General features: G+C 43.5%; 1 protein-coding gene across 4 annotated transcripts in view; it reads right to left on the bottom strand.

Moving 5' to 3' along the window:
- DHDDS (dehydrodolichyl diphosphate synthase subunit) overlaps positions 1-14,891 on the bottom strand; it is a 38,092-nt gene extending 23,201 nt beyond the window's left edge. For 2 of the 4 annotated variants that reach the window (XM_018056403.1, XM_018056411.1), the window contains exons 1-6: positions 14,798-14,882; positions 14,179-14,294; positions 12,109-12,225; positions 7,462-7,604; positions 3,984-4,100; positions 2,933-3,034 (exon numbers count right to left, since the gene is read on the bottom strand). In XM_018056403.1, the coding sequence (XP_017911892.1) occupies positions 2,933-3,034; positions 3,984-4,100; positions 7,462-7,604; positions 12,109-12,225; positions 14,179-14,241 (542 nt within the window). In that variant the 5' untranslated portion in view covers positions 14,242-14,294; positions 14,798-14,882. Of the gene's footprint in view, positions 1-2,932; positions 3,035-3,983; positions 4,101-7,461; positions 7,605-12,108; positions 12,226-14,178; positions 14,295-14,797 lie in introns of all 4 variants that reach the window. The other 2 variants (XM_005676812.3, XM_013974097.2) reach the window with 2 other exon arrangements.

The raw sequence follows: 15,474 nt of genomic DNA, 5'->3' as shown, positions 1-15,474 counted from the left end.
CAACTAAGCCACCAAAGAAGCCCCATTTAACCTCATAGCGAGGTTCAATTTACAAAAACAGTATTTACTCCAAAGCATCTATCTAAGGATTAAATGAAGTATATACGTGGATTACTTATCAAGTGCTGGCTGCAAAGAAAATGCTTAGTAAACACTAGCAATTATTATTAACACTATTGTTTTAAGGGGAAGACAGAGGCCTGCAGAGTGTTAAGACCTGCTTCAAAGAGTTTATTCACTATCATTTATGCTCAACCTAATTCCTTCTTCTGTAATTTGAGACTCAAAAATCAATCTATTAATATGGCTGCTAGAAAAAAATATATATACCCTGGAAGAAAGGAAAATGAGAAGCTGAATAGTGGTAATGAGAGAACAGAAAAATTCCAGTTATGAGAAGAGTAGAGCCTGGCTGTAGTGAACTCACTGACTCTCTGTTATAAATATCGATTTGCCTAAAACTGAAGAACATAAAGAGCACTGCCTCAGGCCCTGATCAGCCCAATCTGAGCTGAACATCAAGCTTCCTGAACTGGTGGTTTGAGAGACAGCCTCCTTGCCCAAGTAACCTGCCCAGCCCACGCCATGTCTGCATGACTAACCCACACAGGCAAGTTACTAAACCATGCAGGGTAGAGAAAATGGATATGAGAAAACTTGATAGGCAAAAAGCAGGAAGTCAGTGGCTATGCAATGTGGGAGGAATATAAATCATACTGCACTAGGAGGCGAGATCAGAGTTCTAGTCCCAGGCATGAAGGCATATTAAATCTGCTTGCTAAATGGCTTCTTTTCTTTTTAGCACAAATATTTGTAAATGCATAAAATGTTAACTGTAAAGCACTAAGAATACAATGAACAACTATAGAATCATCCAAGAATCAGAAAATTCCCGGTAACTTGCATCTACTCCTATATCCCTCATCTACTTATAGCTCATCTTCCTGACCAGCCCCATGCTACCAACTTAACCTGTATCTTCATTTTTCCCACTAATAGCTAATTTTCAATCCACATACTAGCTGACCTTTCTACATTGTTTGACACTGTTTCTTCTACCCCACCTGCGCTGATGAACACTTTCTTTACTTGGTTTCTATAATACTGGCAGCCCTTTTGTTTCAACCTTTCTGGTTGTTCATTCTCGTTTCCCCTTAAGGCTCCTTTTCCTCTACCGAGCCAGTTTTCTCAAAACTCCATCCAAGGCCTTCTCTTCTTCTCACTCTAGAATCTCCTTAGGTTCCTTAGGCCCTCTCTTTCATCAGTTACCACACTGTTAACCCAGTCCCTACCCCTCATCTCTACTGTAGCCCTGACATCTATGCTCAACAACTACAGGATATCCTAGACCAAACTCCTGACCTTCTTCCTCAAACTGCATCCTCTCAGGGTTCTCAGCACAGTGAAGGGCACCACTGTCCTCTGTTGCGTAAGTCAAAGTCAGCCATAACACCCACCTGGAGTCAACCATAACACACCCTTTTCCCAGAGTCAGAATACCAAGTCTTCTCAATTTGATCGGCTGCATTACTCTTGATACACTCTGGTCTATTCCACCATCACCACCATAATTTAAGCTCCCTTCCAAGTACTCTCTACTTGAATTATTCCCAACAGTACTTGTGCAACTAATAAGCTCCTCACACGACTGCCTCTTTCCCCAGCTATTACTTATCCTCCCATCCCCTTGGGAGGTCACTTATCATTCATTTCCTTTGGAGAGCCTTCCATACCAGGTCCATTCCTCTGAAGTATAAATTCTTATTAAACCATACACCAATGCCTTTATCACGCATAGCATCAATATAATTATATGCTGACCTGTATCATCTTGATAGTGTTTCCTTCCCTTGCCAGAGCTCCATGAAAACAGGAAATACATGTTTTTTATTCTTACCACTATATCCTCTGTATATAGCAATGTGCCTGGCCTTTAGTAGGCACTTAAAAAATATCTGTTTAATGAATGAATGATTGATTGAATGAATAAATTATGTAGCACAGAAAGATCATTCAGCTATTGGAGAGAAGAGGGATTCATAAAATAGCCTTAAAAACTATCTCTTTTTCTTCTTATATAATTTCATTCTCATTGAGAAACTTCTTCATTTTTAATTTAGTTTCCCAGGAAAGTAAAATTATATCCAAGAGGGGAGTCCCAAGAAAAATTCCTGGGTCCCAAGACCCCATATGTCAGGAAAAAAACTCTGTAATCAAGACAGTTGTTGACAGAAGTCCCAGCTCTGGCACTTGTTAGCAGAATGACCTTGGGAAAGTCACTTCAATGTGAGCTCAGTTTTCTCATCTATCAAATGGAGAAAAGACTCAAATCTCTTACACTTAAGAATATTAATTCAATAAAATACAAAGGATATTACTTGGGGTTTGTTTCTTTTTCTACTTTATTTTACTACTGTTGTTGTTAGTTTACTAATATTATTACCAAAGGTTACACTCATAACAGAGACTGAGTAGACAGATGGCTTCCAAAGTCTCTCCCAGCTCTAAAAATCCCACCGTGTTGTTAATGATGAACAACTTTCTTTTTGAAAAATACCTGAATCTTGCATGAACTGTAGCATGACAGGCCTAAGGACAATACCCCCCAAAAGCGCATTCCTAAAAAATCATTCCTAGAAAAACTCTGCCAAAGGGCCAGGAGGGCATCATGGTTATTGCACGCCATAGTGTTGCTATCCTGCTATGCCATTTTTCTGGAACTTCTTGGTAGGTGGCAAACACAGAGAAATTCTAAAGCAGGCTATAAAAAGTCATCCTGAAACTCTAAGTGAGGGGAATCACCCTCACCTGAATCTTTCCACATACATTCCTTATGTGACTTCTGACCCACGTACATGACTTAGGAGGGCTTTTATGGTTCGGTGTATGCCTGCTTGCCCTATCAGTCACCATGCTGAACAACTGCGGGTACCTGGGATCCAGCAGGCCTTGTTCCACTCCCCAGGCCATCTCTCTTACAGCATTGCTGATCTCATGACGGGATGTGTAAGCAAAACAGATGTTCAGGAAACACCTAAGAAGGGAAGAGCAGAATAATTTACCAAGAGGGACAGGGAGTAAGAAGCAGAGTTCCCGATTACAGAGCACCCCCTCTGTGGTAGAACAGACATCAAAGGTTAACCATGGATACCTCTGAAAGCTGAGATTATTCGTTTTTTTGAGTTTTCCTATTTTCCTTGGGAAAAAACAAATTAGTTTTGTAATAAGAAAAATACTAACTGATCCTTATTATTCACTTAATCTTCTTGCCTTCTGCTAGCACCCAGCTTTCAGAGGATGTGAATTCATTGTGATTATTAGAACAAGTAGGGAAGAACAGGAAGGAAATCTGATGTGAAACAAATCCACTGCCAAATATACATTACATTGTAAAGCCACACATAATGAAGTTTGGATTATTAAACTCTGCTCCCAACTGCATCAGCATGTCCTCCCCAGGTCATCACATCTATTGGTTAAAGCAGTGGGACAGAAAGAGAATTTCTTGAGGGATCTGTCTTCAGAGACAGGGATAATGCCTGATACATTCCTATGCCATCCTCTGTCAATTAAAAAATACACACAAAAACAAACATATATATTTAAATATGTATATATATATACACATTATATGTATGTAAATAGGTGCACATATATATATATACATGCACAAATATATATATATATTTATATACTTAAATATGTGTGTGTGTATATATATATGTATTATATAGGAGGGGGCAAGGCCCATGAAGGATGAAGATAAGAAACTGCACGTGTGAACATACACACATGTAACAAGGTACTGCAGAAACATCTCCATCTGCCCTGCAGCTGAAGGAAGACGCTTTTAAGCATCCAAAACCAAGTCCTTATTGCCTCTTGTACCAAATGCAGACCAAGAAAGGCCCAGGAAGTCTCCCTAAAGTTAGAGGGAGTCAAAGATTGATATAGGCCCCTAAGGGAAAAATCTGAAAACTTACTTGTTGTAGTTCCTGGTGGTCTGCACAGCCTGTGCAACCAGCTCCTGGAGATCCAAGGGCAACAAATGCAGATCACCCAGGACCCGGATACATACCCCATGCTTCTGCAGTTTCTCCCTGATCAGGGGGGAAAGGAGGCAGGTTTGGGAGTTGGGATAGAGCACCTGCTGAGCTGGAGAGAGCAAAGTGCTTAGATAATACTCAATCACCAGTTTGAGTGCTTTCCTGTGTGTCAGGCACCATTCTACATGTATTATTTCATTGCATGCCTTCAATGTCTGTGAAAGGAGTTTAGTACATTCCCTGTTCTTCAGCGGGAAACTGAGGCTCAGACAGAATAGGCTGAGGCTCAGATAGGGATTACCCAAAGTCAAACAACCATCAAGAGCCGTGTCCGGACTGAAACCTAGGTCTGTCTGATTTGAGAACCCAAAACTTCTTTACCAAATATTACACTGCCTCAGGTGTCCCTGTTGGCAAGCTGCATCACACGGATTCTATGCTATCTGTCCCATTCTGACAGGCAAACAAACTCAAGGGCAGGGGTTGTATTACCGGTTACTTTTGTTAACTTCTCGTGAAATGTAAGTATAGCAACATCTAACATTAATTATATGTTTGTTAATTGCCAGACATTGGTCTGCACTTCCCTGATAGCTCAGTTGGTAAAGAATCCACCTGCAATGCAGAAGACCCCAGTTTGATTCCTGGGCTAGGAAGGGACAGGCTACCCACTCCAGGATTCTTGGGCTTCCCTTGTGGCTCAGCTGGTAAAGAATCCACCTGCAATGTGGAAACCTGGGTTCGATCCATGGGTTGGGAAGATCCCTTGGAGAAGGGAAAGGCTACCCACTCCAGTGTTCTGGCCTGCAGAATTCCATGGACTGTATAGTCCATGGGGTCACAAAGAGTCGGACACCACTGAGCAACTTTCATTTTCACTTTTACAGACATTGGTCTAAGCGTTTTACATGCATTCCATCTTTACATCTACTTTTGAGGCAGACACCATTCTCGTTCCCCTTTTATAGATGAAGAAGCTGAAGCCTAGGGAGGTTAATTCATTCAAGGTCAGACAGCTGGTGAGTAGAAAGTCAGATACTGAATCAAGGCAGTCTGGTTCTAGGGCCTTTTTAATCACGACATTACACTGCCTCCATATAGTAACTCCCAAATGGCAGAGTGAGCATGAACTCACTGTTTCCTAGTCAGCTTCTTGAACTTGGGAATGCTAAGGAGAAACAGAATGACTAATGTTTGGAAAACAGGAGCTCCATAACAAGAAGTATACTGTGGGGCGAGGCTATCTGGCAGGTTCTGGATAACCCTGATCCAGAGTTGAAGGCTGCACCCACAGCCTTTCCACCCTGCAATGCTCAATCACATTTCTTCCAAGAGTGAAGCAAGATCTAATCACCTAGTTTTGAGAACCCACGTGAGTGCTAGTAGACAAATGTATACTCAAAATCAAGGCAATATTTGAATAAGAGTATCTAGATCTGGGAATTCCTTGGCAGTCCAGATTTTAGGACTCTGTGCATCCACCGGTCAGGAAACTAAGATCCCGCATGCCCTGGGATGCAGCCAAAAAAGAGAAAGAATACCTAGATTCAAGCCCTAGTGCTACTGCTTACTATCTGAGCTAGCATAACTGCTTAGCCTCGCGGAGCCTCTTACCTTGTAAACTGGCGGTGCTAACCATCTCTGCCTACTGGGAAAGTGCCGCGCTGGGAAAGTGCCGGGCTGGGAAAGTGCCGCGCTGGGAAAGTGCACGTGACCTGAAGGACGTCTACGGGGAAGGAGTTGTGAAAGTGCTGGCAAGGAGCCAGGAGATCTGGGTTCCCAGCCTGGTTCTGCCACTAGTTTGCTGTGTGACCTTAGGCAAACCTTTCTCTTCTTTCCACCAGGGTTAGTTTCCCAACTGATGAAACCAAACTAGACCAGTGGTTTTCCAAACTTCTTTTAGCCAAACAACTCTTTGAATCAAATCTGAAATAGATGCCCCATATATAAGACAGATAAACACAAAGCAGCACTGTATACCTTGTTCCCTCTGGGTCCCTGCACGCCCACCCCTCACAACACCGGGGTTCTGTGGCACACTATAGGAAAACCACCACTAAGGTTTCTTATTGCTCTCTCCAGGACTTCAGAACCTAAGACCATGTCCTCTACTACTGACTGACTAGAACAATCTCAGGAGCACCTTTTAAGAACTGTAAGATTACCTCCTGTCTCCTGCAGTGCAGTATAGTAGACAACAGCTTAGCTCCAGAGTCAGAAAGATTCTGTCTGTTTTGGCTCTGTCTGTCTGATAGCTGCGCAACCCAAGATACACACTTAAACTTCTCTGGTTTTTACTTTCTTCCTTTCTACAACTGGGATAATAATACCTTTCTCACAGGATAATGTGAATATTAAACAAGAATGCACATTAGGCTCAGGGCCTGACACACAGTATAAGCACATTAAAAAGACAAAATTAGTGTGAAATACAGAAGAATCTGAACACCTGAAATGTATCCCGATTACCTCCGTCCCCAGTCCCTTGGGTGTGACTTCTGAGCCACAAAGGAGGCAGTAATGTCTGTGGCCCAGAGTCTCACCATCTTAACATGGACAGAGAAGCCTGGCTACTCTCCCCTCACCCAGACCCACACAGGGACAGAAATGACAGAACTGTCCTAGGCCCAGCTCTGCTAGAGCTCTAAGTATTCTGTTCTCTCATCTTCCTGGTCCTGGAGTGAGGAGGAGCTGGGCAGAGAATGGTTGTAAGAGACTTTGGGGCAGTCCGGGCTGGAGAGAGTTCCACACTTAGAAGCAAATAATTTCCACCAAACTTCCTCTTCGTCCCATTCTGGCTTTGCTCCCTAAGTTAAGGCTTAAACATAATGACAGATGAGACTAGTACTGACTCATCCCCAGAAAGGCCTTTTGTGCATCATCCTTCCTTCCCAGGGAATATACAGGGAAGTGTAGTAGCTTTTTAGGGATGGCTGCACCACAGAAAATGACTGTTTCAAAGTTTCTCTCACTCTACCCCCCTGGTCACGGCTTACCAGTCCCGGGATAGAACTCTGATCTAAGGTGGGCTGCTTAGAACTAGAGCCAACTAGGGTTTTAGTTCATTATGGGCTGTGCTCTTGAAGCAGACAAAGCTGGTTTGTGGAGCAAAAGAAGCAAATGTCCAAGCAGGCATTTAGAATCCATTATCTAATGGATTTCAATTCCTGACTTCAGTTTTACCTGAGGCTGGCCATACTTGTCCTTGAATTCTATGAAATACCTCTATACCCTCAAATAAATGATTCCTTTGAAAAAAGAGAAAAACTAGCTTGTCATACTTGCCACTGATGAGGTCTTATTAACAGCAGAAAGATTGAGAGTTCCTTAACTAGCCCCAGAAAAAAGAGCTGCGGGTTAGGATAAGGCTGGAGGTTGGTGGAAGGACGCACGCTCCCCTCTGACAGCATCTTACTGTTCTTCCATCAGGCGGCTAAACTTCTCCCGGGCCAGATCCATTAGCCCGTCTACTTCACTCTTGGAGCGTTTGAAGTTCTCGATGCTGAACGCATAGACCGTCACCTCCAGGATGCCCAAGTTCAAACACCAACGCAGAGTCTGAGGGGGAGAAGGCAAGGAGCTAGGATACAGGAAGACCAGGAAGGGAAATGGGGCATGCCTCAGCCCCAACTCAGTGCTGGAAGTGGGAGACAGACGTTTTTCCTTCTGGGTAGAGCTAGGATAATACCAGAATAGGGAACCAAACAAGCAGAAAGCCACCAATCGAGAGACTGAAAAATGTGAACTTAATCAGTATTATTATGCTGATGCTGCTGTGATTTACTGGAAAGAACTCTTTGCTGAGAGAGTAAAGTTCTAGGTCCTAGCCCCTGACTCCATTATGCACTTGCTATGTGACTGCTGGCATATCATTTAACCTCTCAGGGCCTAAATCTCCTTATCTGTGAAACGGCATCACAATCCATCCCTCACCAGGTGGCTAAAGGTACATAAGAACACAGGTAGTACCACTCATAGCATCATTATTCCAGAAGACTGAGAGGCTGAAGAGTTATAAGAAAACACGCAACGACTGCGCAAGTGTGTAGCATTTAAGTCTCCAAAGTGTCTTCACATACATTATTTCATTTCATTCTTCAAGCAACCCTTTGAGAAAGGCTTTATTGTTTTCATGCCTACTTTACAGATAGTAAAACTGAGGCTCAGAAAGTGAAGAAATGTATCAAGTCCACAGCTCTACTGTATGAATCCATTATGTGAGGTTCTAGAACAGCAAATACTCATCACATTGAGTGACAGAAATCAGAACAGTGGTTGCCCGTAGAGAGGAAGAGGAGGTAGCACAGGGTTTCACTGGGAGGGGGCACAAAGGAACCTTCCAGAAAGATGGAAATGCTCTGTATCTTGATAGGGGTGTGGAATAGACAGAGGAGTGCAACTGTCAAAACCCCAAATTTGTGCATGTCCCTGAATGAAATTACACCTCAATGAAAACAGAAGTAAAACTCAAATTTAAACTCAGACTTCTGGTACTTCTCTAACCCAGTGCCACTAACGGTGGAGAATCAACTGGAGCTGAGAACAGCAGTGCTGAGACAGGGAGCTTAGAGGTTAAAGGCAAGGGGTAGAAGACATTCAAACAGAACTGAAGAAATAAACTGAAGAACCACCTTTCTAATTCGCTATCAGACACACAAACACATTAACTGCCAATAGGCGTGGGCCCTGAAGACCTTACCAGGCAGCGAACTTGGTGGGTACCTCCAGGTTGGAGCCCATCACTGACCTCAGTCAGTAAAGACGCTAATAACAGCTTCAATTTTTGAGCACTTCCTTTACGCCAGCATGCGCCACATGCTTTTCACTGAAGCATGTTATTTAATCCTTATGTTATTTCCCCATATCATAGATGGAGGAACTGAGGCGAAGGGAAGCTATGTAACTTAAAGCAGGTCGCAGAGCCAGGAAGTGGCAGAGCAGGGGTGCCAATGAATTCTGAGTGACCACAGAGCTTAAGCTCCTAAGCACTAGGGCAAGACCACCTCTAGTCACAAAAGAGAAACATCAGGTCAACAGACCTGAAGACTCCACAATGTTGGAGAGAACTCCACAACCACTCATTCAAGGCAAAAAGTATCATTGTGCTGGCTGTGTTCTTGTGCCAGGAAGCTGAGATCCGCGAGCTAGTTTCACAAAGATCAACACAGTCCATTGTTATCGTTAAATTTAACGTTTCCCAATTTGCAATAGGCATTAAAACCATAAAATGCCAATGACCTTTGTTGGAGTCATGTCCTTGTTTGTCTGGTACTTTTCCTAGTTTAAGCACTTAAAGGCCCGTGTCCTGAAAAACACCTCAGTCTCAGGATGGGTAGTCAGCCCCTACTTTTGCTCTGGAAAGGTCACATCCAAGAATTTATTCTAAATCAGTGTCATTTATCAAAGTGAAAAGCGGAAGCGTTAGTTGCTCAGTTATGTCCAACTGTTTGTGATCCGATGGACTGTAGCCCACCAGGCTCCACTGTCCATGGGATTCTCCAGGCAAGAATACCGGAGTGGGTAGCCATTCCCTTCTCTGGTGGATCTTCCTGATCCAGGTATCAAACCCGAGTCTCCTGAATCGCAAGTGGATTCTTTACTGTCAAAGCCAACAGGGAAGCCCAGTACCATTTATAATGTCTAGTAACAGTGGAGCAGCTGAACAAACCATGTCAGATCCTCAGGATAAAATGTTCCACAGTCATTAAAACATACAGGCAGAAAGGCTATATATGAACCTAGAAAAATACTTGCCCAAATGTCAAGGAAAAACAAGGTTATCAAAGCTATAGATAAAATATAGACCAATGGAACAAGATAGAAAATCCAGAGATAAGCCCACACACCTATGGGCACCGTGTCTTTGACAAAGAAGGCAAGAATATACAACGAGGAAAAGACCAGTCTCTTCAATAAGTGGTGTTGGGAGAACTGGACAACTACAAGTAAAAGGATAAACTCAAAATGGACTAAAGATCTAAATGTAAGACCAGAAACTATAAAACTCCTAGAGAAAAACATAAGCAGAACACTGTATGATATAATTCATAGCATCATCCTCTATAACCCACCTCTTAGAATAATGGGAATACAAACAAAAATAAACAAGTGGGACCTAATTAAACTTAAAAGCTTTTGCACAGCGAAGGAAACTATAAACAAGGTGAAAAGACAACCCTCAGGAGGAAATGATAGCAAATGAAACTGACAAAGGATTAATTTCCAAAATATACAAGCAGCTCATACAACTCAATAGCAGAAAAACAATTAACCCAATCAAAAAGTGGGCAAAAGACCTACCCAGACATTTCTCCAAAGACATCCAGATGGCTAATAGACACATCAAAAGATGTTCAACATCATTATTAGAAAAATGCAAGTCAAAACTGCAATGGGATATCACCTCACACCAGTAAGAATGGCCATCATCAAAAAATCTACAAACAACAAGCGCTGGAAAGGGTGTGAAGAAAACGGAACCCTCTTGTACTATTGGTGCAGTAACAGCTGGAATGTAAATTGATACAGCCACTATGGAAGACAGTATGGAGATTCCCTAAAAAACTAGGAATAAAACTATCATGGGCTTCCTTGGTAGCTCAGCTGGTAAAGAATCTGCCTGCAATGAAGGAGACCCTGGTTCTATTCCTGGGTGGGGAAGATCCCCTGGAGAAGGGATAGGCTACCCACTCCAGTATTCTTGGGCTTCCTTGGTGGCTCAGCTGGTAAAGAATCTGTCTGCAATGTGGGAGATCTGGGTTTGATCCCTGGTTGGGAAGATCAGCTGGAGAAGGGAACAACTACCCACTCTAGTATGTCCAGGAAGACAGTATGGAGATTCCCTAAAAAACTATGAATAAAACTGTCATACAACCCAGTAATACCATTATTAGGCATATACCCTGAGGAAACCATAACTGAAAAGGACACATGTACACCAGTGTTTATTGCAGCACTATTTACAGTAGCTAGGACATGGAAGCAACCAAGATGTCCACAGACAAATGAATGGATAAAGAAACTGTGGTATATATACACAATGGAATATTACTCAGCCATAAAAAGGAACACATTTGAGTCAATTCTAATTAGGTAGATGAACCTACAGCATATTATATACAGTGAAGAAAGTCAGAAAAACAAATATATATTAACACATGTATATGGAAACTAGAAAAATGATTGATGAACCTATTTGCAGGGCAGCAATGGAGAGGCAGACATAGAGAACAGACACGGGCGGGGGGTTGGAGGAGAGGGTGGATGAATGGAGAGAGTAGCATAGAAACATATACACTACCATATGTAAAACAGATAGCCAGTGAAAATTTGCTGTGTGACTCAGGGAACCCAAACCCCCTATAACAATCTAGAGGGGTGGGAAAGGGTGGGAGGTGGGAGGGAGGTTCAAGAGGGAGGGGGCATATGTATACCTATAGCTAATTCATGTTGATAAATGGCAGAAACCAACACAGTATTCCTGAAACTCCAATACTTTGGCCACCTCATGCGAAGAACTAACTAATTTGAAAAGACCCTGATGCTGGGAAAGATTGAAGGCAAAAGGTGTAGGGGATGACAGAAGATGAGATGGTTGGATGGCATCACCAACTCAATGGACATGGGTTCAGTAAGCTCCGGGAGTTGGTGATGAACAGGGAGGCCTGGTGTGCTGCAGTCCATGGGGTCGCAAAGAGTCGGACACGACTGAACGACTGAACTGAACTGAAAAATAATTTTTTTCAAAAGCTATAGATATAATTTTACAGATGTTAAGTCATGTTGAACATACTATAAAGACTGGGATGAGACACAGAAAAATATAAACTGTTGATTAAAGTGGTAAGAGGAGACAATTTTGCTCTTATATATAATATTTTGTGATGATTCACTAGATGATTTAATTTTTTGTGAATGTTGATATGAGACTTACAGATAGCAAGGAAGAAAACAAACAGCTATAAAAGCACTCTCAAACCACAGCAAACTCAGGGCTTGGTTTTTGAGCTATAATCCAATTCTCCCCAGACCATTCACCCTTGATTCTGCCTCCCACACCCACCTCTGCCAGTTTGTTGAAGCCCTGTGAGTGCCCCTCCTGCCGCTCCACTTGGCACTTCTTGGCATAGCGACGGTTCCCATCCATTATAAACGCAATGTGTTTGGGCATGGGGCCTGCCTGTGAAATAAGAAGACAAACAGACACATCACATACTACTCAGAGATAGAGGGAGACAATATGCCAAGCTGACAGGCTTGAGTCATATGGTAAAAGTCCTGAGGGAGGGAATTGGGTATGAGGTCCTTTTTTGCTCAATACATAAGCATTAAGCACTTTTATTTATTTTTATTTATGTGTTTACTGAGCCCTTACTAAATGTCAAGTACTATGCTGGATTTTTTATACTTCACCTTAGCTTTTTTTTCATCATACAAACATATGAAGTAAATAGTATTATCTGCATTTTACACATGAGAAAACTGAGGCTCAGAGAGCTCAAGTGACCTGCACAAGTTACACAGCTAAGAAGAGATAAAGTGGGGATTCAGAATGAGGTCTATGTGCTTTCAGAGAACATGTCTTAACTATATGCCCTTAACCACCAGCTTGGTTTCATTAGCTTTCAACTGGAAGACATAGGAAAGATAATGATGGATGTGGTCAAATGTAGAGGGCATCCTCCTCATAAAACAGGCATCCACTTCCATCTGAGTCCTGTCACACAGAAATAGAGGCCTAAAATTGTTGGATCTTCTTATTTCACAAGAGAAGACACTCAAGATTTTTATAAAAATTTCAATGTCAGGAGCCACTTCAAAACAAACAAGAAAGGCATTTGGGAGGCAAACAAAACTTCTTATCTGGCTTAGAGCAGCCTTACATTGTCCATCATAGCAAAAATTCACTCCTTGGACTATTTGCCCTCACTGGAGGGTTTCTTCATAGACTGCTTCCCCTGCAACTCTCTGAGATTTTCTATTTTTGCCCCTACATAGAGCTGCTGCTGCTAAGTTGCTTCAGTCGTGTCCGACTCTGTGCGACCCCATACACGGCAGCCCACCAGGCTCCCCTGTCCCTGGGATTCTCCAGGCAAGAACACTGGAGTGGGTTGCCATTTCCTTCTCCAATGCATGAAAGTGAAAAGTGAAAGTGAAGTCGCTCAGTCGTGTCCGACTCCTAGCAACCCCACAGACTGCAGCCCATCAGGCTCCTCCATCCATGAGATTTTCCAGGCAAGAGTACTGGAGTGGGGTGCCATTGCCTTCTCCACCCTACATAGAGGCACCCCCCCAAAAAAATTCCAATTAGTCATGAAGTTTGTTCTTCCCAACACAAGACTGCAGTGATTCCCTAAGGAGATGCTTTCCATTTCCTGCACTGCTTGAGATCACTTGGCATTTTTTGTGTGTGGGGAGGTGGGGTTCAAGGCTTACTCATAAATTCACTGCTACCCACTGCTTGGCAGCCTGGGGCTGAAACCAAACTGACTCGCTCCAATCTCAAACCTTTCATATGCAGAAGATATAACTTTGCTGTGATTCCTAGAGAAAAAATTGAGGGAAGATCTGGGGGAAGCATGGAGTGTAGTAAACCGAGTGATTAGAGTCTTCAAATGGCTGAAAGGCACCCCCAACAATAGTAATTAAAAACTGCTAGACACGCTGCTGAGTGCTTTCTATGTAGTTTCATCTAATCCTCAAAACCACCATATAAAGTCACATGGTTAGTACACGACAGAATAGGACGTTCATTCATAGTTGTCTGCCTCCAGAACCCAAACTCTTAACCATTATGCTCTACCATCACATCAAAGGAAGATTAGTTATTTTATCTAAACCCAGAGGACAGTACTAGGCATGACCGATCAAAGTTCCACAGAAACAAATTTCAGGAAGACCTAACAGCCGGTGGTGCCCAGTGACAACAAGAGGTTCTGGGTTTCTTGAAAATGCGGGAGTTAGGACAATAATTTGCCAGAAACGTAGACTCGCAATTCTAAGATTCTTTAACACTGCTAAATTCTATTACAAATCCACAAACGTCAGGGATTACTCAATTTTAATAACAGGTTTTGATATAAGATTACCCAACAAACCAAAAGGCCAGCTGGTGCTGTGGGCCACTGCTCACCTTTATGATATTGGCACAGAACCGCTCCCAAAATGACAGCTCTCCTTCTTTGACCCATGACATAGTTCTTGCCCCAGAGAAGCAGCACAGGACGATTAGACACCAACCAGGTAACTCTGTATAAACAAGAAAGAGAACCATAAGTCACCACGCCGGCAAACAACTACGTTTGACTTGCAGGGACTCACCAAAAATGGTAGAGAGCAGTCAGCATTAGAACGCAAAGGCACTGGCCTAAACCTCTAGTCTTTCTCCACCCAGACTTATAAGACAACAGGACTTAGAGGGCAGAGGCCTTTTCTTGGCTCCACGGGCTTGGTGGAGCTTGCTGCTATAGTCCCTTCTCCCTCAGTGTCTGCACCGCCTTTTTCTGAACATCTATTCAAAACGTCTGCTTCCTGCCACATCGTAGCGCCTACATCCTGATCCTTCCCCATTCTTCCTTTTCCATCCTCCCTCGGTGCTCCAGGTGGACAACGCTTTCAACCCTGCACCCGTTACCTCCTGACTTAGAGATTTTCCCAATTATTTATTCTCTCACTGTCTCTTCCACTGTCCCTTTTGCCTGTCCCACAGCTGCCTCTTGCCCAGTCAATCTCTCTCTTCCAGTCCACCTCACCCTGAATCCAGCACCTTGACAAGCTCCGCCAGCACCTTCCAACTGCTCCAGTGGCCCGACACTTCCTCACGACGTGGCGCTGGAAGAACACGTCATCGTTGGGCGCTGGGACACGCCTCTTCCGTCACCTAAGGGGCGGAGCCCTGGCCTACGCTTGCGCGGTCGGAGGAGGAGGAGAGACAAGGGGAGCGTTCCCGGCCGTTCGAACGCCTGGGGGCGGGGTGGGGTGAAGCGAATTGGAGAACCGGGCTTTCCGCGGTGAGGCGGGCGACTCGGCTCCGGGCCAAGTGTCAGGGACCTTGCTGGGGAGGGCGAGATCCAGACCACCTGAGAGCCGCTAAGTCTGTAGACCGTCCGGTTACAGGACAGGAATTAGGAGTTAGGGGAGCGTCAAGTCAGAAATGCCGAGACTTCTCAGCCGCTAGCAGCAGATTAGGACTGCTGAGATAAAGGGGTAAGGCAGTGTTCTGCTAACTGTAAGGCTGCAGAATTGGCTTTAAATCTGACACAAGTCTTAAAAAGCGTGTGTTTACACCATTTTGTCGTATTTAGTGGATTTAATCGTTTGCGAAGTTCCTGTCTCTCGTTAGTCTCACAAGACACTTAACCTCAATCCATTTTGTGCTGACTTTAAGGCACACACATTTTAGGGTTTGCATTCGTAGGACCTACCCAAG

Source organism: Capra hircus, chromosome 2 (genome assembly GCF_001704415.2).
Source record: "Capra hircus breed San Clemente chromosome 2, ASM170441v1, whole genome shotgun sequence".
Classification (NCBI taxonomy): Eukaryota; Metazoa; Chordata; class Mammalia; order Artiodactyla; family Bovidae; genus Capra; species Capra hircus.
This window is presented reverse-complemented; position numbering and strand designations above follow the sequence as displayed.